The sequence below is a fragment of the Cricetulus griseus genome, chromosome 4 (genome assembly GCF_003668045.3).
Source record: "Cricetulus griseus strain 17A/GY chromosome 4, alternate assembly CriGri-PICRH-1.0, whole genome shotgun sequence".
In the NCBI taxonomy this organism is placed as follows: Eukaryota; Metazoa; Chordata; class Mammalia; order Rodentia; family Cricetidae; genus Cricetulus; species Cricetulus griseus.
In genome coordinates this window covers 54,763,212-54,784,972 of record NC_048597.1, presented here as the reverse complement: position 1 = coordinate 54,784,972, position 21,761 = coordinate 54,763,212, and the positions used below count along the sequence as shown (strand labels likewise).

Here is a 21,761-nt window from a genome sequence, read left to right as displayed (position 1 = left end):
CCCCCCACCCCCTTGACCAACAGCTCAAACAGCTGCAAACGTTCCCACCACTGGAAGCATTGCCTGGCTGTAAAAGATGGCCAGTTCAGACTCCATCCATATCCTAGGAGTCCTCACTAGGGTCATCGTCATGGATTCCAGGAAGTTTCCATTGTATAGGTTTCCGCACTGCCTCCAAATGCCCCCCACTTCCAGCTGTCCCCCCAACTCTGGCATTCTCTCCCTCCATTCTCCCCCATACCTGATCCTCATGGACTGGAGAGATGGCTCAGCCTTTAAAGGCTAGGCTCACAGCCAGAAATATAAACAACAACATGTTAGTTTCCCTTTCCCCTAACACCAGGCAGCATTCTTCTGCTTTCTGTTTCTGTAGGTTTGACTTCTCTTGGTCCCTCACACAAGAAAGATCATGAGTTCTTAAGTTTTGTAGTGACAGGATTTGTTTTTCACTTACCATAATGTCTTCAGGGTCACCCATGTTGTAGCATATGTCAGAATTCTCTGTTCATGGATGAACAGTATTACATTGTAAAACTTTTGCTTCTCCAGTTATCTATTAATAGATACTTGGGTTGTTCTCCCTAACCATTAGAAATTTTACTATGAATATGGGTATATGCATGTGTTTAAGTCCCTACTTTCATTTCTCTTGAGTATATATCCCAAAGTGGAATTACTGGGTCAAATCCTTTTTGTTTAACCTTTTTAGACTTATTTTGTATTATGTACATGAGTGTTTTGTCTACATGTATGTCTGTGCACCACATGTGTGCCCGGTGCCCAAGGAGTTCCGAAGAGGCCGTCAGTTCCCTGCAAGTGGAGTTACACACAGTTGTAAAATCCCCTGTCTATCTGTCTATACTGGGAACGAACCTGGGTCCTCTGCAAGAACAAGTGCTCATAGCCACTAAATTTCTTCTCCATGTCTTATGCCCCTTGATGCTACTGGTTTCAGGGCAATAGCCTCTGTGTGGCTTGGAGAGCAGCTCTCTGCTCTATCCAACCTTTCTGCCAGTGAAGTGTGTCTCTTTCTCTCAACACAGCCATGACTGGTAGAAACTCAGATTTGTTACACTGGATACTGTCTTCCCAACCCTTGCCCATGGCCTTTCAAATTCCAGGACTGCATTAGTCAATGAGGCAGAAATTCAAGAGATGTTCCCTTTCTCAAAACTGCACGTGGTATTCCGGGAAGGGAATGATGATGTGGTAAAATGACAGGTTTGCTATTTGTTTTCAAATGTGCTTTGCTATGCTACATAAAAAAGTGATCACTTTTCAAGTTTGGTTTAATTCTTTCATAATAAACCAGTTCACCCAGAACAGAAGGCATTCTTAGTTAAAGTGTTAGGTTTTTTACCCAATGAAGAGTACAAACCCTCATACTGAGGCATTCCCTCTCAATAAATAAATTAAAAAAAGAAAAAAAGATTGCAGACTAATTTTCTGGACCAACAAGATGGCTAAGTAGGTAAATTGTTTGCTGATAGGCCTGACAATCTGAGTTCAATCCCCAGGACCCACGTGGTGGAAGAAAAGAACTGACTGACAACCTTTCATATGTCATGGTGTGTGGACACCCACACACATGTGCACACATAAGGTCTTTTTTAAAAATATGAATTCTCTAAGTTGTCTATAAAAATGTAAGTTGTAACTTGGCATAGTGGCTCATGCCTTTAATCTCAGAGAGAGGCAGGGTAGGTGGACCTTTGTGAGTTCTAGGCCATTCTGGTCAGGATTATCAAGACCAGCCAGGGCACATAGAGTGATCGTCTTCTAAAAAAAAAAAAAAAAAAAAAAAAAAAGAATGTGAGTTTTGTTTGTGAGGCACACTTAAGCTCATTATTCACAAGGATGTATATTTGTTGGTATATTGTATAGCAAAAATAGCTTCATGCTGTTAAGAATTCTGGAAGTGTGTATGAATTCTATGATATCTATAAGTAATGACTGACATTGAAGAAGAGAGGATAGATGTAAAATTTTGGAATCTGTTAACGTGATGTTGTGCGTGTACCATCTGATTTGATCATACACTTTTCCATGGATGTGGTTTTCAGCATCGTCCCATCTTATAGATGGGTAGACTAGGTAAATTAAGCTGCTTGTCCACATCCAGGCAGCTGATGATTGGCACAGCCAGAATCTACACACCAGGTGTCAGGTCACATCACAGATTGCTGGGTCTGATTCCAGAGCCTATATGCCTTCCTGAATTAGTAGGGATTCTTATTTATAGGTGACAGAAACTGGTCCCAGAGTGGTTAAGCAGAGGAGACCTATCACTTCATATAACTGCCCTCCTGGTGGTGTCCTCATGGCTTCTCCTCACTGTATATCTGAGCTTTCATATTTCCACTCAGGTCCTCCTGGCAGTAAAGTGAGAGGTTGGAGAGGGAGTGGAAGAGACAGTTACAGGGCTAAGTCTTGCCAGTTTTGGTCTCCTTGGATTCAGAAGTGTAACTTCAGGGAAGAGCACAAACTGGCTTGCTTTCATTGCACATATGCCCAGTGTTTGAAACCAAGCATTTTAGCCAGAGGCAACTCACAGACTGGCCTCCCCTCCAAACTCCCTTGCAGTGGGGAGAGACAGGTCCCCTAAGAAGGGACGTGTTGCTGACCCTGGGAAGGTGGGCAGGAGAGCTAGAGCAAATCAAAGCCAAACCACACCAAAGCATTGGTTTCTTCAGTGTCTACAGTGATGAGTGCATCTTAGTGACATTTTCTTATGACTGAAAACCTCCCTCAAATTGGTAACAGAAGCTGGAGGATCACCACAGAACACTGACCTCCTCGGCCTGCCTTGTCAGCTAAAGACAGTGGCATCAGAGCCCCATGGTGATGAGAAATAAGGCCAGAACCACAGTCTACATGGGAGAGTTCTTTCCCAGCCATCCCAAAGGGGGCTGAGGTTCAGTCAGAATATTCGTTATAGGAAAAGCATGACTTAGAAGAAATTAGGAATTGTTGGTGTGAGAGTTTCCCCTGCACACTTTAACGCCTGTATCTTTGTTGCACATTTTCACGGATTTGGATGTCTTATTAAATGAGAATAGGGAAGTTATGCCCGTTGGCAAAAAGGAATGGATTTTTTTAAGATTTTAAAGGGACTGGAGTGTTACCCAATGCCACTAATCTATATGTTCCTGTTGGTTGTCAGAAAAAGAAAGGAGAGCAGTCAGGAGGCAGAGGCAGGTGAATCTCTGAATTCCAGGACAGCCTGGCCTATACAGAGAATGAGAAAGGAGTCCATAGACTTACAGGTTCAGAGTCTTGAGGGTGCCTATAAATCCTAGCTCATAAGAAAAATAACCATAGGAAATGGAAGAGGCACGGTCCAAGGACTTGAAGAGACTTGAAGTATGTGTCCCTGGAGATCCATTTGGTATCCACTGATCCAGCTAAAGAACACCTTCTGATGCCAGTGTTCATAACAGCACCGTCTTCCTCTGGTTTCCCCAGTAAGGGTGGGGATGAAAGAAGCCACAGCATAAGGCTTCCTAATTGCTGTTGTCAGCGGCTGTGATCTCTTCCTGATGCATTCTACCGGTTCATTTGGGGCTTTGGACTGCAAGCAGATTATCCTAAGCCTTAATTAAGTGCCTGCCAGCCTGCCTGCCTGCCATGGGGCGGGTGCCAGCTGCTGACACAGACGTGGGCCCTGAAGCTCGGCCATGCCTTGGCCATGGCTTAGTCTTCACTCCTCACCCTCCTAATATACCCACAAAGCTCGACTCACAGTATCAGTGGTCCATTTTGTGGGGAGGTGATGTTTTGTTACCTGGGAACTTAGAGTCTTCTTCCACTAGTTCTGCAGCAGCATTCTTTTATTTCCAACATTTTTTTTCCTTAAGTCAGGACCATGTAGCCCAGGTAGACCTGTGATCCTCCTTCCTCAGTCTCCTCAGAGCTGGGATTCTAGGCATGGGATCATCATACCCAGCTTTATTTCCTGTTCTCCAGTTATCTCCAGCTCTGTTTTAGTCTTTGACCACAGGATGCATCTTGTATTATAAATGCAAGTACTTAAATCTGGTGGTACATACATGTAATCTTAGTTACCTGGGAGGCAAAGGTGAGAAGATCACAAATTCAAGGCCTGCTCAAGGACCATCTTGGCAGTTAAGTGAGAACTTGCTTTAATTTTAAAAAAAGAAGAAAAGAGTGCTGCTGGAGATAGGGATGTCTTGTAAGAGAATGAGGAATTCAGAGCACAGAGCCACAGGCAGCAGCATCTCTCAGTCACTGCCTACTGATACCCCCAGTGAGTCTGGCTCCCTGATCCTTTTTGTTTGTTTGTTTTCTTCTTTGTATGTACATCTTCTTGGTCTCTAGCATCCTGCCAGGCAGTCTGTTTCTCTTGGGCCAGCGCCCAATCCCGGCTGTTCTCCTTTTGGTCTCCCTCCATCCCAGATGTGGGCAAAACCTCAGTTCTTTTGTCCTGCCTAGTCCTGGCTGACAGTCAGACTGCTGCAGCTGTGCCCTACAGCTGTATGGACTTGTAGTGTATGGACAGGGCCAGGCCCTGCCGGGATCAGAAGACCCACGGAGGCTCATCATCTGCAAAATCATCCCCTTTTTGCTTTGCATCAAGTTCGGAGAAGGCAGATGTGTGGCTTGGAGTGTGAGCAGTCTCTGCAGTCAGCAAATATTGCTACTGCTCTGGATTCAGGCTAGGAAGGTCTGCCCTACACAATGAGGAATGGGTTGAGAGCCCTCAACACATTAGAAGAAACCTGATGTCCTAGAGAATGGTCCCCTTCAGTTGCTGAGTGAATTCCTAGTTTGTACTAGGTCTGAACGGTGACATAGGTCAGGGTAACTCTGCCCAGCAGCAGCACTGTTTTCTCCCCAATCAGCCTCACTCTCAGGAGCCCCATTTTCTTTAAAGGCCTTTTGAGGCCATAACGGTTTTTGAGGACATTTTATGGAGCAGGAGTGCAGTCTTACTATTTAAAATTATTATAGGGATTATGACTGCTATATCCTTATTTTTATGACAGTTGTTGGTTGTGCCCCTGATTTATTTGATACTGGGCTTCTGTTCAAGGACACAACCTCCAATTAAATGTGGTTACTGTGGCAAAAATATGATTCTCCTCAGAATGACCCTCCTTGGGGCCAGTTCCAAAAACTCATTATGGTGAGAAGTGAGGGCAAGCCTCTTTGCATTTGTGAACATTCCTCCTGTGGTCATTTGCTTTTCCCATATGAGGAATTAGAGGGCAGCAAGTCTGTCCAGAAGAAAATGGAGGTGAGAGGAAAGAACCTCCTCCAAGAACTAGGCCAGTTACCACTTAAAACCACGCAGTAGAGTCAGAAGGAACTCTGGATACCTGAAGAGTAATTTTCTTTTCCTTGACAGAAAAGAATTACAGCCCAGAGAGACCAGGAAGTCTGGCTGGACCCAGGCACTGAGGCCTGGCTGTCACACTGCCCTTTCTTTTCCACCGTAACTCTCCTGGAATGTCATGAGATCACATGGCCCTGATCCTGTCCTACTCTGAATACAGGGGACAACCCATGACTCCCCTCTGGCATGGCCATATCTTTTGTGAACCCTTTGGAATGTTTTAAAACTGAGAAGCAGACTTTGCTTTCACCTCTTAAGAGATGAAGGATCTGGTAGAGATAGTTAGTCACCATCATTTTGGGTCACACAAAACTTGTTTTCCTTAAGTGAAGAATTTACAGTGAGGTCTGAAGACACCCTCTGAAACTGGAGACCAGAACTGTGGTCCCAAATGTGCCACTTCATCCTCCATGTGAGACAGTGAGAAGCCCACTCCACTGTGCCCTCTCTAATATTATACTTGGCATCATGGCTGACGTCAAGGTCCCCATCACAGGGTAGCTGATGAGGGAGCACTTTCCCTGGGGAGACATAAACCAGTCTCTGCCCCTTTCCTTATAGGCCACCAACAACAAGCCAAAGTAGAATTCCACAAAAGCCCAACTTGGGGAACTAGTTTATTGGCTTACTTACAGAGCACGGGTGAGAGGTTACTACAGGAGCACAGGTGGCTCTAATGCACCCACACCATCATAAAGTTCCACCCCAGCATGGATGAAGACTACCCCAAAGCTGTGTAGATGCCATCCCCTTCAATTAACCTTTACAGTGTATGTACTGTCAAGAGCACAAGGCCGTGTGCAGTTAGGGTAGAATTACATACAGATGGCTTGGAGGCCCAGTACGGGGCAGCTATAGGGTCCAGTGACTCCACTCCCTCTTTCTCTGAGGAAATTCAACAATGAATAAGCCAGACCTCAGGATTCTCCTGCAGTTTCTTGCGCAGTTGTCCCAATGAAGATGTTGGCTGTGAGGCTCCGAGAGTAACATTCTACAACAGCAGCCTGACCTGAGATCCCTCCCTCGTCGTGCTGTGAGTCAAGTGAGGTTCTCTGAGAACAAGACATCTTTGGGCTTTCACCATCCTCTGGAAGATGCTATCCGTAAAAATCCAAGCTGTAGCTCCTTAATAGGAAATTATTTGTGCATCCCAAGAATGTGAACCAAGTTCTCCCATCTTCCCTTCTTGGGCCCCAGCATAGTAAACAGGCAGCGGTAAAAGAGACATCCTTAAACTGAACAATTTTTACTGATGTTTGGGAGAGCTTGGTGAACTTCTTTCACAGTAGCAGGGCCCGTATTCACATTGCAGATCGCTCAGACCTTGGGACTGAGCAAGGTCGCAAAGGCCCCGCCCTTGCTCTAGATCCAGGAGCTATGGACGGTCTTTGTTTGCACGCTTTGGCTTTCTTATGAAATAATGCCAGTTTTAGCATATTGAGGAATCTGAATAATCATTCTAATAAGGCATTTCAAAAGTAACTTTGGATCAAGACAATGAGGAGAAAAGAGAAAAAGACCAGGAATCATGTCCCTGAGGTCTGGAACACTCTCGGTGTCCCCAGTTAATCATTGATGCCCCCAGCGACCTGCTGCAGGGGGCCGGCGTGCACACTGCTGGAATGCCTGGAAGCCTTGGGGCTGTTAATGATTTATCTCCTCCCGGTTACAGAGCTGAGCTCCTCGGCTCTGAAGCTGATAGGCAGCCTGGGATTATCTTCAGGATGGTGGGCTAGTCCTTCCTAACAGACTTCAGAAGAAGATAAGCATGATTTGAAATCCACGTATGACCAGCCTCCCCAGGGCCGCCTTTCTTGCTCTCTGAAAACTTAAGGAGACTGTTTTAATAGGATGCTTGCTGTCTGTATGAGTGTTTGCTACAATATTAAGACCATGTGATAATAAGATTTTATATGGGATCACAATGTGCGCCATCTTCAAACACACATAATGGTTATTTGTGGAGCTCTTTTATTTCAACAAATGAGTGAGTGACGATAATCCATTAGAGATACATGAACAAAAGGAGCACGTTTGTATTTTCTTCTGTTTAACAAAGATGGAGTGTGTGGCATTTGTAGAAATAGCACAGGTAGACAGTTCACTAAAAGGAAGTGGGGGCATAACAGCACTCACCCAGAGAAATGCACTGTCTGTCACACTGGCTTTGAATAACAGTGGTGAGAGTTGTGGCCACCTTCACCCAGTCAATGTAAGGTGGGAAGTAATTGCTGTGGGGAGACCACAACTGCCTCAGGCATTGCTGACATGTTTTGAAGGAGACAACTTAAGAACTGAAGCATTTCCTTGTGGGTAATCTATCTCTGTCACAAGTATGATTTAGATTTTTATTAAGAAGGACCTTTTTTGTTTGTTTGTTTGTGGCAATTACAAATAAGATGAATAATGCTGATTTGGGTTTATTTTCTTTTCCACTGAAGCCTGACTCTCTACATCAGCCAGGCTGGAGGGGCAGGTCATATAAGATTCATAAACTGCTGCTGAAGGGATGTTTATATAAATTAATCAAAGAGCTGTTGGCTTTGGGCTTTTTAACTGGAAGTCAAAGCTTCATTTCTTAGGAACAAAAATCTCTATCCTAGATACTCAGACTTGGGTCTGAATATGGTGGGGACAGAAGAACTTGGGAGACTTGGCCAAGTGCAGCTGTGAAGTTAGGGCGGATCCCTAGCATCACAAAAAAAAAAAAAAAAAAAAAAAGAAGAAGAAAGAAAAAAAAGAAAATGCTTGATGCTTAAACTGTGCCTCCCCCCCCCCTTTTATCGTGCTTAGGGGAGGAACTGTATGTGGGAGCGAGCCTAGGAGCTGGAGCAGATGCTACCCCTCATGTCCCTATATCATCACTACCCACCTTGCAAGGAAGAGGGGGGGCTATGGAGAGTGGGTGGATGGGAGGGGTCAGAATGCAAGTTTTAGTTCCATTTTACCTGAAGCTGTTCTTTCTTGCCTTGGAATGGCTGCATGGATAAAAATCATCCCTACAATATTTTGTAACAAAAACAGCTTCCTTCCCAGAAGGCTTTGGGCATTTTCCAGTGCAAAGTTGCCCAGTTCTGGGTCCTTGCTGAGTATGGTTGGACTGGGTTAAGCACTGCTCCTCTGAAGATAGGTCCATCCTGAGGGATCTGCAGAGTGTCAGGTGTGTGTGTGGGGGGGAATTTTAAAAAATCTGTTCTCTCTCTGTTTCTGTCTCTCCTTGTCTCTTCTCTGTCTCTCTGTTTCTGTCTCTGTCTCTGTGGTGTGTGTGTGTGTGTGTGTGTGTGTGTGTGTGTGTGTGTGTGTGTGTGTGAGTGGGAGAGAGAGAGAGAGAGAGAGAGAGAGAGAGAGAGAGAGAGAGAGAGAGAGAGAGAGAGAGAGTGCAGGTGCCTGAAGAGTCAAGAAGAGGGCCTCGGATACCCTGAACCTGGAGTTACAGGTGGTTGTGAGCTTTCTGACATGGGAGAGACCTCCTTACATGGCTGGGAACCAAATTTGTGTCCTCTACAAGAGGAACGCATGCTTTTAACTGCTGAGCCATCTTTCTAACGCCTCAAAGATAACTTTTAGATTGGAGTTTCTCTCTTCATTTCTCTCTTTTTTGAGAGCTGCATTGTCTGAATAAGAGGCCTTGAGGATTGGATGAGACAAGTACTTGGAAAAGTACTGAACATTTAGCACTCACAGTCAGTCGTAACTGTTGCTAGAGGCAGAGCACTGGTGCAGAGCTGTCCTGACAATGCCAAGGGAGGTATGTGGAGGCATATCTTTCCCCAGTAGCTACAGGAAAATTGTACAGAGAAACAGGTTAGAATTCATCTTAATGCATCTTAATGATTAATAGCCAAAACATAAAATATATGACTTTCCCAGTATGTAATCAATATATTTTTTTAGGGTTTTGGTGTTTTCAGGGGGTTTTGTTTGGTTGGTTTTTACGGAGAGGGATTCATATAGGGTCTCACATAGCCCATAGTTGAACTTCCTGTGTGGCTGGGGATCACCTGGTACTCCCAATCTTCCTGCATCCACTTCCTGAGTGCTGCAATTACAAGTGTGTGTCACAAGGCTAAAATTATTGAGATATTTTCTTTTCTCTTCTTTTTTTTTTTGTACTGTCCTTGCAACCCAGTGTATAATGCACAAGAACCGTGACCTCTGAACTCTAGGGTACATAGTGAGGGTGTATGAAACAGAAGCCCTTACAGTTTCTTTTTCTTATAGGTCCGGGGTTACCCAGAGCCCCAGGTGACATGGCACAGAAATGGGCAAACCATCACCAACGGGGGCCGCTTCCTGCTGGACTGTGGAGTGCGGGGGACTTTCAGCCTTGTAATTCACGCTGTCCGTGAGGAGGACAACGGAAAGTATACCTGTGAAGCCAGCAATGGCAGTGGGGCCCGCCAGGTGACGGTGGAGCTGACTGTGGAAGGTGAGTCCCAGGAGCAGCTCTGTGGTAGGAGCTGAGCTGCCAGTTCCAGGCAGCTTCACTTCTGTCCTCTCTCACAGACAGAAGGACAAAGAAGAGAAGCCACACACAGCTTAGGGCTTGGGGCTCATGTCCAGGCTCACGTTGCAACTTATTATAGCTCACCAAGATCAAAAGCAGACCAAAACTGGGTTCTTAATGGTGACTTTACAGAGGGAAGCCTGACCTGGCATAGGCTCATCTCCTCCTCCTCAACCATCACCTCACTGTGGCCAAACCTTGCTCCTCCTTGACAAGACCTTGGGTATTTCACCTTGTGACTTGCCCAGACAAGAGCTTCTTCTGCCCTGGTCTTTCACCCAGATTTCACTCAAGTTCTTCAGGCCTCTGCTCAAACCCCCCAAATTAGAGAAACCCCTTCTTAACTGCCCCACCCCACCCCCAGCTCCCAACCCTCCTTCCTGTTAACTCCCTGACAGTTTTTCTTCAGGGTTTGCCACCCTCTAAGTCCCCAGCTCTGAGACACAGGGTGGTCATCTTCTTTATTACTATTTCTCCAGCATCTGGAATGTTCTCTTCAGAGGTCAATACCAAATGTTTGGGGGAATGAATGGAAAGAGTCTGCCATCATTAGCATCACCATGGAGTAACAGTGCTCACTGCAGAAATATACGTAACTCAGAAAAAGATGCTATCTATGAAATAACAGTAATCAGTTGTCTTTTCCCCCATTTCTGTGGCCAAAATAATTTCAACTGACTTGAAAGAATCTGGGAGAAACATTTGACTATAAATAATGCTGGGGTTTTTGTCACTGGTGTCTTTCTGGCAGGCTGAAGCTGTTGAACATTCCCCTTCAGCCCATTGGCAGATACTCAAGGTCTGTTGTCTGGAAGGACAAAGGGGTCTGCCAGCCCCTCAGATGTAAGACATGCTTCCCTGGACCTTTTCTGGGAGCTGATAAACCATGCAGACAAACTTTCTTTTCCTGTCTTCAGAAGACTGTTCTCTTAGCCTCATTTGCAGGAGACACTGTGTGTGAGCAATATAGATAAATGGTGAAGGTAGCCTTGGAAGGTTCTAGAAGGGACATGGTGCATCGGGGCCAGTGGCTACTCCTTGACCTCTCTTCCCTGTTTCCCCACACAGTTGTAGGGTGTACAAGTTCCACAGAGCAGAGCGTGCATAGTTTGGATGCTTTCCTTAAATTCCTTAACTAACTGACTTGGTCATTTTAATGACCTCCAAGAGCCTGTGGCAGGGGCATTCCAGACAGGAAGTGGCTCCTGGTCAGAGTCCCACGATAAACCTGTCAAAAGCCATTCTGGTGCTGTGCTATCTCCTATACTAACTGATCACAAAGCCTAAACTTGGAATCGAGGCCCTTGAACAAAAAATTACCCTATTCTCTCTTCTGGTTTCCTGTTTGGAGCTGAACGTGGAGAAGTGCTGAGTTATGAGTCACAGTCCAAAGTCCTGATCCCAACTGGTGCCAATCTAATGTGTGACTTGAAACCTCTGGACCTTGGCTTCTGCAGAAAGCGGATGTGAATTCCAAACTTTGCAGGATGAGTTAGCCCTAATTTTCTGTGATCCATATTAAGGAAGACTGAGGTACACTGGGAATGCACAGAAATTATATGGAAGCAGCATAATCAGTTGTAGAGGCCTACACCTTTAATCTCAGCACTCAGGAGGCAGATGCAGGTAGATCTCTCCCAGTTCAAAGCTAGACTGGTCTACATAAAACTGAGATCATTTGTGAACCCTCTCGATTCAGGAAGTCGGATCTGATGGCTCAATCCGGTGAGAACATTTTTCAGGTCAAGAGAGGAGGTGAGAGGCAAGGAGGTGGGGCAGTCATAGTAGAGCAAGGCAAGATTCATGGTCTGGACTCTGTGCCTCCTCTTGGCTGGGTTTTAATTGGGGTAGATGGGTCCAGGCATTTAAGATGTATTGTGCTTTTAACTCTAAAGGGAGAATGGTCTCATGGCCACAGCCTCTCTGCGTGTGTGAATAGCCCTGTGTGCACCCACTTCCACATCAGAAGCCTGTTTGGGGCATTCCAATGTGTACCTCAAGCCCCATAGGCCTAGAAGGATTCACTCATCACCTCCTGCCATGGAGAAGTTGTCAGCCCTTCCAGGCTATTGGGACATGCCCAAAGTGACTCCAGCAACTCACTGCAACTCTGTGCTGTGCTTCCCACTTCTGTTCTTCCCTGCACAGAGCAGAGGTCCTGGAATCAAAAGTTTGATAAGTAGAAACCTTTGGCCATTAGTGGTCGTTTAGGAGGCAGTGTTGTGCAGTGAGCAGAAAGTCAAATGCCTTGGTTGTGTTTTAGCCCTACTGTTTTTTTTGTTTTTTTTTTAAATACTGCTTGAGTCTTTTTTTTTAATTTATTTATTTATTGTGTATACAGTGTTTTGCCTGCATGTATGCCTGCAGGCCAGAAGAGGGCACCAGATCTTATAATGGATGGTTGTAAGCCATCATGTGATTGCTGGGAATTGAACTTAGGACCTCTGGAAGAGCAGTCGGTGCTCTTAACTGTTGAGCCATCTCTCCAGCCCGAGTCTTCTTTTTTTTTAAGATTTATTTATTTATTGTGTATATAGTGTTCTGCCTGTATGTATGCCTGCATGCCAGAAGGGGGGACCAGATCTCATTACAGGTGGTTATGAGCCACCATGTGGTTTCTGGGAATTGAACTCAGGACCTTTGGAAGAGCAGGCAGTGCTCTTAACTGCTGAGCCCTCTCTCCAGCTCAGCTCTACTGATTTCTAACTATGAGCAAATGGACCTTTCTGAGCCTTATTTCTCTCCCTTTAAGGTAGAGGACATCACATAAAGTGGCAAGGATCAGTTCATCCCCAGGCCATCAGGAAGTGGTGCCAGGTGCTTATCTGAGCTGCTGCTAACATCCTTAGATACTTACAGAGGGAAATCTGTAAAAGAGAAAGCTTCCTTGCCTGACTTCCAATTTGGCAATTAGAACCGGAGAATCAGAACAGGTGCCTAGGACAGCACCACACTGTTATCCTGGTGTCTAGGACAACACCACACAGTGACCCAGGTGCCTGGAACAGCACCACACAGTTACCCAGGTGCCTGGGACAGGACAACACTGTTGTCCTGGTGTCTAGGACCGGACCACACAGTTACCCATAGCCTCATGGGGGGAGCAACCAGGCTCTGAGCACCTCTAGGTCTTGAGGTTTAGGGCAGAGCAAAGAACCTTATCCTGAGGGCGGCTCCTCCCTAACACAGGCCTGTTCTCCAGGATCATTGTCCAACAGTGTTGTAGCATGAGCTATATATGTCATCTTAGGTTTGCTAGAGTCACACTTTAAAAATCAGGTGAGATTAATTTTGATAAAATACTTTATTTAACTCAGTATACCCAAAATGCTATCATTTGAGAGTATAATCAACATAAACATGGTGAGTATCCCCTACAGATGATGAAGAGCAGTGGTGACCTTACTCTGAGGGCCTTTTGAGTTTGAGGAACCAGAGAGTCACATTTGATAGTAGGTTACCCCCAAGGTTGTATGCTTTGGTTAAATTGCAGGCCCAGAAGAGATGTGGACTCACAGTTGCTCCTACCAGTGTGGACAGGAACCCACCAGTGTGACAGGAAGGGTTAGTGCAAATGTACGCACACGTGCCTCCCTGGGGAATCCTGTCACATACCCAGTTGATCCAACAGGTCTGGTACAGGACCTGAACATCTGAAGTTCAGCCGCCCCTAGGTGTCACCCTGCTGCTGCTCACAGACCATTCTTGGAGGAATTCAGCTCACATGGAGGAGGTTCAGCCTAGAGTCAGGCATAGTGGTGCACACCTGTTAGTCCCAGCACATGGGACACTAAGGGAGGGGGAGTATGTTCAAGGCTAGCCTGGGCTACCTATCAAAAGCAAAAATCACCTGCAGGGCTTTTGGAAATATCAGTGGGCCTGGAGCAGCCTGCCTGCTGTCTTCTTCCAGCCTGGCCTCCTGGCCATCCCCTCCCTAATTTCCCCCCCAACTTCCCCCTGACCCCTAGTAGTACTGAGGCTGCTGCTCTCCTTTCTGCACATCCATGAAACTGCTGTCAAGCAGATCACAGCTCCTGACCGTGAGAGAGGAAGAGGGAGCCATTCTAAAGACTACCTAGAATGTCAGGCAGAAGCAAGAGTGACCCTTTGTCATGGAAGTTCAGGGAGTGGTGCTGCTGAGCGCTGGCCCAGCTCCTGGAGCCCCACACTCTTGGGTGATTTTAAATTTATGGTGACTGCTCCTCTTTTTGAGCCACCATCCCTTTTCAAGGGTCTGTCAGACCACTTTTATCCTTACAGTGTCTATTTTACATGCTGAGTTTTAATAATCGTACATTGTTCCTGTAAGATGCCTGTTGCTGTGTTTCCTTTTCCCCCTCCCATCTAACTTTCCCACCCTCTGAAAGGTCTATTTATATATTTCTCAGTTATACCCTTTATAAACACTTTCTAATCTATCAGACTTCCCAGTGGAATTTCTTTTTTTAGGGGTATGTGCCCTATTTTTTAAGCCAGGCAGAATCTTGAGATGCTCTTGAATTTGTGTCCTTCCCTCCTTCGTCACAGTTAACAACATGGGTGTGGTGCAATGAGGATGTTGCTTTTGCCTCAGTGATCTGTTTGCTGTGAGGTAGGTATGTCTTGAGACTGTCTTGTCGGAAGCCTCACTGAATACATGGGAGAATTCGATGACAAAGTACTTGTTCTCACTCTCTTCATGAAGACTGACTTCTAAATATCCTTTACCTTGAACTCTTTCCCTAGTTCATTTCATCTTCCTCAGCAGGCAGTTCTTTTTTCTTCCCTCCAGAATATAGCCCCCAGCCCCACCCCTGTGGTGGCCCTACTTTGATCTTGCCATGACACTTCCATTTGTAAAAGTTCTATTTTGTTTATAATTTGAGTGTAGTGCTCACAAGCTAGAGGATTCCCTAGAGCTGGAGTCACAGACACTGGACCTCCTGATGTGGGTGCTGGAAAGCTGCAAGAGCAATATATGTGATCTTAGCCACCGAGGCATCTCCCCAGTCCCCGGGCTTCCTTTATTCTCCCCATGGCTTAATCCTCCACCTCTTCCTCCATCTCTGACCTTGGCCTTTGATGAATTTAGGTTTTCCCTAGCTGCTCATAGTCCTGTTTGCGCTTTCATTCATTATATTATGTTGAAAATGCAGGCATTGCACTGGGGTATAAGAAGCAAGAGGTCTCCCTTCGAGACACTGACTTTCTTAATAATGCATAGACGTATTAAACAGATATTTTATTAGACTGTCTTACAGGATGCCTTCAGGTAGTCCAGCAATATCTATCTCGTGCTGAAAAGGAAAGGCCAAGAATCCAGTAGCTGTTCAGGCTATGAGTTCAACAGTCTCAACCTGATGCTGGAGTCCCTACAGGATTCTGAGGGCTGCTGGTCTTTGGTGGAATCCCCAAGAAGTTGGCTCTAAACTGGCAAAGAATGCTGCAGCAACAGAACAGATGAACTTTTCCATGGGAGTAGAGACAAGCAGGCAAAAGCAAGGTTTCCTTCTTCCATGCCCTTTTATCTGGGCTGCCACTAGGAGATGCTGCCAGATTTAGGGTGGACTTCAGGCTTCAAATAATCTAATTAAGAAAGTCCCTCACAGGGATTCCTCAGCAATTTATTGAGGATTCAAGATACAGTCAAGTTGACAACCAAGATTAGCTGTCACAGTTTCCTTCTTTTTTTCAAGTTTTTTATTAGTCTTTGATAGACTATCATCTTTCAAGAACTGCCCCCTCCCCATGAGTTGCTGATAGGTGCAATGAATTGCTCTAGGTATCTGCTTAAAATACCCTTTCCATGTTCTGTCCTATCTATCAAACTGGATAGCCCCAGTTTGACACCTGCACAGGAGGTGGCTGGAAAATGGCTAATGCTACATCACCCCAAAAGTGATGTAGTGACTTGGATAAGATAGACATCTTTGATGGTTTCTGGTAAGATGGTGAGATTAGCTTTTAATGACTTGGGTATGCAAGAGAATGCCTGTCTCTGGACTTTGTGTTATTTGGAATGCCACAGTAGGAAGCTCCAGAGAAAGAAGACTCTAAGATGGAGTCTTGGCCCCTAAATGATGACTCTAAAAGAAACAGAAACAGCTTTCTTTCTGCTAAGTATCTATTGTGTGTGATTATTAAGAAATCACTTGCTGGAGCTGGAGAGATGGTTCAGTGGTTAAGAGCACTGGCTGCTCTTCCAGAGGACCTGGGATTGATTTCCAGCACCCACATGGAGGTGCACAACTGTCTGTAACTCCAGTTCCGGGAAGGGTGTCTGATACCCTCTTCTGTCCTGCTAGAACACTGAACACACAAGTGTGCATGCAGGCAAAAGCACCCATACACATAAGGTAATAGTAACTTAAAATTTTTGTTTAAAGAAATCACTTGCAAGAACTAGTTAGCTAGTCCCCCTTCCAGTACAGAACTCCATGCAACTAATCCTTGAACTCCTTGTCCATCCATAAATGGCCAGGAAATACTTTTTCTTCTTAAAGGTGTCATTTTATTCCAATCCCTTAAGGAAGAAGTGTTCACCGTTTTGATTTCCTGGAATCTTCAACAGGATACTTGAAATGTCTGGCTCTGCAGATGACCTTTCACCTCCATGGAGGCATGTGTCCATTACAGAGAACAATGTATGTGTGTGTGTTCCAGCAAGAGTGGACTGTAACAGGGAAGAGATTGCAGAATGTGTATAGGAATCCCCTGGCAGAGGCACTTTAATATTTATAGTTAAGACATCCATGGGGCCATGAAGACTGTTGAAACTGACAGATGACAACCCATATCTCCTTAGAAAGTGGGGCAGCTGGGCAACTTCAGTCATTCCCAAATACTCCCTATCCTTATATCAAGTGTTACCAGGTCCTGTTGTGTCACCCCCTAGACAGTTCTGTCCTTTTCATTCCCAGTGCCATCATCCAGGTCCTGGTTCCCATCATGGTCACTTACCTGTGGCAAAAATCCCCAGTGGCCTCCGTCTTTCTCTTCTCGTCACTCCAGTGTCCACACCTCTGTTTGAAATACCCTCAGAAATGCACATCAGATTTGATCCACCTCTCCCTTTGAATCTTCCCGTTAGTCACTGATTTGGCTCTTGTTGGTGCCTCCAGCTCATAGACCTTCCAGTTCTCTCAAGGTGTCCAGGGCTCTCATGGAGAGCCTTGACCAGGCTGCCCGCCTCCCTTGGAACCAGTTAGGCTCTCTCCCAAGCACCCGGCTCCAGGCATCCAGAGAAAGGCAGAGCTCTTCAAAGAGAACAGAGAGACCACATTTCAAAAAAAAAAAAAAAAAAAATGTCCACAGGGAACAATTCACCCTTTAGTTTCACTCATTCCTCCTCCCCTTTCTTAATTATCAAGTGTGATCAACCAGCCGATCAAATCCCAGCCATGTCTCCAGCACTAAAGCCACTGGCTCCAAGTTGGAACAGCCCCACATCCCCTAGAGAAGAGAGTGTGGCATTCACAAGGCCCCCTTTCTCTTCCCAGTGGTCAGGGAAGCTTTTGGGCATTTAGTGAGGAAATACCAGGACTACAGTGTGTGCTTCATGGAAAGTATCTTCCCCCCTTCCTTGCAATTTTGCTAGAACAATACTCCAGAAACATTTAAGCCAGTGGGTCTGTGGCCCTTAATAACACCCAGAATTTCTTAAGTTGCGAAAACTAGCTAAATAATTTAAGAAATCACCAGTATCTAGAGAGAAGTCTCAAAGTTAGAGCTTAAAAATTATTGTAGAATTTATTTTCTTCTAGGTAAAATATAGCCATGTGTATTATAAATATTATATGTGCTTACATACACAGCATGTAGCCAGAGGAGACCTGAAACTCGACAGAGCTAGAACCGAATAGTATTGAATTAAGGAAACATGTGAGATACTCATGTTTTCTGCCTCCTCACCTGTGTTTAAAAGTTGGGGGTACTATGACGAATTTATGGTCTGAAAGGTGCCATAGTGAAGTTAGTTTGGAGTTACAGTTGGTAGCACTGCCACTTTTCCTTTCTTTGTGTCCCTCACTGAGGGTGTGTTGCAAGGTATGGTGGGAGTTTAAGACATAGATAAGGTTTCTATAGTAACCTTTTACTACTTGATTCTGTAGCATAAAACAGAATTGTTGGGCTGGAAAGATGGCTCAGAGGTTAAGAATATTGGCTGTTCTTTTAGAGGTCCCAAGTTCAATTCCCAGCAACCACATGATGGCTCACAACCATCTGTAATAGGGTCTAATACCCTCTTCTGGCTTGCAGGCATATATGCAGGCAGAACACTGTATACATAATAAATAAAACTTAAAAAAACAAACAAACAATTGTTTTGCCATCACACTTGAGGCCTTTTTTTCCCCCTCTCTTTTCTCCACATAGTCATCCTTAACTTATCTTGCTATGTTGTCTTTTAAGGCTTTTTGTTTGTTAGTTTGTTTCACAGGGTTTCTCTGTGTAGCTCTGGCTGTCCTGGAACTGGCTCTGTAGACCAGGCTGGCCTTGAACTCCCAGAGGTCTGCCTGCCTCTGCCTCTGCCTCCTGTGTGCTGGGATTAAAGGCATGCACCACCACTGCCCAACCCTTTTAAGGTTATTTGTGCTGTCTTTTTTAATATAATATGTCTGCTTTTTTATTCTAAAACAACTTTATTCTCGTATCTGCCTCACTCCTTTTCCTGCACTGCTTGATGGTATGATTTTTGCTCATTTGTTTTTAAAACCCAAACCTACTCTACAGGTTCTGCAAACATCTGATCACCTCATTATCCTCCTGTTCCAGCAGAAAAATTACATACTGTGATACAGAGGATTATGGTCTACTTTCTGTGTCACCTTGCTTTAATTAAGGCTTTACATGAATTTTTGAAACTATATACACGGCCAATTAGCCATGAACTACAATTCAGGGTGGCCCCGGCATGACTAAATGCATGTTCTGAAGGTGGGATTTGTTCTAATAGAGTGGAGAAGCACTATTTTAAGCCTTCTCTAAGAAACACTTTGAAGATGGCTAAGTAGGCTGGCTGTTTCTGGTTCACCTGGGTCTGTTCTTGTTGCCTTGGTATGGTTATTAATCATGTCTCTTGGCTGCTGGGAGTCATGTTTGAGTGACAAGTGGCATTGCCACACACTTTGGGGAGCTTTCCTCCTTCTTACCATCCTGACCATGCTATTCAGTCTTGGATCAGGGTGTTTTGTTTCCGTCCAGTCTTCTTACATCTTTTGGTGGTAAGGACCAGCTTTCCTTAGTCCCTTTTCACTCCTAAGACCCACCAGCATTCCCCTTATCTTGTTCTTGAAAAATCTAAGATGAGTGGTTTAAAATACCTTCAGTGTCTCAGTCTCTCCTCACAAATTGTGCCAATCCTCCTAATTTGTTCCTCTGTTTTTAGCATTCTACCTTAATCTCCTTTCCACTTATTTTTCCATCACTGCCTTACTATTCTGCCAGCTCTTCATACTTTTGCAAAATTAGTTTTCGCCTTATCTGACTATTTGCACCTTGAATTCTCTCCAACCCCAAAAGAGACCCTGCTAGTTATCTTTGCCCAGATTCTCTTTGTTGTCTTGTAAGTCCTCTGGTATTAACTCATATTGACATGAGCATTCCTCAGTCCACTTTTAGATGACCTGTTAGTGCATTGCCCTTGAATCATACTGTAAATCACCCTTCTTTTGACAGACAAACACCTGTAAACATTTGCTATTCTATGGGAAACTGCCATGTTTTCACTTGTTTTGTTTTTAAAAGGAATTTTAGCCTTGGCATTAAGATGTTTAGCTCCCAAGAATTTGTTTTAAATTCTCAATCTAATTTTTATTGTGCTAAAAAAGCACAACATTTATTTAAGTAATATTTATGCATTTCACCATTTTACCAAAGTGTGCCCTGAAGATCATTAGTACACTCCCAGCTTGCACAGTGTGCCCTGGGGTGCTCTTGTGCCATCAGTACACTCCCAGCTTGCACAGTGTGCCCTGGGGTGCTCTTGTGTCATCAGTACACTCCCAGCTTGCACAGTGTGCCCTGGGGTGCTCTTGTGTCATCAGTACACTCCCAGCTTGCACAACTACTAGCACCACGTAGTTCTAGAACTTTATCACTATCACAAATGGAAATCTCATACCCACTAATTTCTCTCCTCCTCATGGCCCTGGCCCCTGCCTACCGCTTTCTTTTCTCTGTGGATTTGCCTGTTCAGAACATTTTTTAGAAATGAAGCTGTAAACTATGTACTCTTTGTGATAAGCTTCCTCCATTTCATATACTTTTCAAGGTTCAGTCATACTGTAGTGTGTCAGTACTTCATTCCTTTTTATGGCTGAATAATATTCCGTTGCATGAATAAACTACATTTTGTTTATCCATTTACACAGAAGATCAGATGGGTAATACAGTAGCACTGGTATGTGGTGTGAATCTTAGCGGCCTAGTATGTGGACGCTGTCGCATGGAGCATGTTAAGGAAGCTCTGATGCCCTGTTTGGATGAAAGATTTCATTTTCTCATTCTCTTTTTCAGGGGAGGGGGCGACTACATTGTATTTCTTTTTTTTAACCATTATATTTATAAATTTTTAAAAATATAGCTAATATTACTGGAAATAAAATATAGCTAAAGTTATTGAGCAACCCACCACTCCCAAATAACTGCTGTTGCTGATGCTTTTCTGTTTGTACTTCTTCCAACAGCACGGAAGGGGACAGCTGTCTTAATTGTACATGTCGGTTGGCTCCTTTCAAAACTTGTCTCTCCTTTGATCAGCTTAAAGCTTCTTCTAACCTTGACTAGAGAATGCAGTGACAGACTCTGCTGGCTCTGTGCTCAGACCGAACAAAAATGCATCAACAGTGATTGCTGTTCCATGGTGTCGCAACTTGAATGTGATGCAAACATTTGTGGTTGATCCCATCTCACTGATGCTCTGTTGAAATCTCAAGATGGGAGCGTCTGGGGAAATGGCCACTGTGATGTTTAGCTTTTACCCTTAGGTTCATTCCTGTGCCGTCATGTAAATGAAATAGGTGAGAGAGTATAAGGAAATCCATCTTTTTCCAATAAATGACCTGTGAATTCCCCACCTCAGACACTTGCTCATATAAGAGTGACTGAGCCTTCCATGTGAGCTTTATGGAGGCTTTTATACACATTCACAGTTTGTGGTAGAAAGAGAATAACTTCCAGTGTGATGGCTATCTCAAAAATACCTCCTCCTCCTCCTCCTCCTCCTCCTCCTCCTCCTCCTCCTCCTCTTCCTCCTCCTTCTCCTCTTCCTCCTCCTCCTCCTAACTCGAAAACAACACTATTGTGTAATTATGTGACTGCATCATTATTTCCTGGTCACATTATATATTCCCTCCCCAGCAGCAGCAATTGGATAAAGGGCACCCCACCTGGTCTCTCTACGCTTGCTGTTTATCTGTTTCCTGTCTGGAATGTCAGCAGTTCACCCAGGCTCAGTGGCACTGGCTATATTAACTTTTCAGCTAGAACTGGTGATGCCCAGAATAAGAGCACCTTGCCAAGGACTGGCTTGCTGCGTGGAGCAGTACTGCTGATTCAGGGGAGGTGTGGTTCCATGGTGGCTCATCCCTGTTCCATTTCTGCTCCTTAATATTTGCTCAGCCTTCTGTGGAAGAATGAAGTGTTGATTATATCCATCATGAATAGATATGGCAAGAGATGTACACAGGCATCTCCTTCCCTCATTGAAACTGAGTTATGTTCTGGAAAGGTCCTGGATCTCTACAAGTAAGTCAAACAGTAGCAAGTCCCGCAGCAATACCTCACAACTCAGCAGAAAGTTTGAATATTCCAGAATGTAGGAGAGCTGATAAATTCCTGAACTGCTCTAGGGTCTGACTTTACTCATGTGGCTTCTCTGATTTCATTTTTCTTAACCATATAGAGCTTGGAGATAGC

General features: G+C 44.7%; 1 protein-coding gene across 6 annotated transcripts in view; it reads left to right on the top strand.

Moving 5' to 3' along the window:
- The window catches only part of Mylk (myosin light chain kinase), a 177,885-nt gene that overhangs the window by 31,375 nt on the left and 124,749 nt on the right, over positions 1-21,761 (top strand). For all 6 annotated transcript variants that reach the window (XM_035444589.1, XM_035444593.1, XM_035444592.1 and 3 more), the window contains exon 2: positions 9,578-9,785. In XM_035444589.1, coding sequence (XP_035300480.1) covers positions 9,578-9,785 — 208 coding nt within the window. The remainder of the gene's footprint in view (positions 1-9,577; positions 9,786-21,761) is intronic.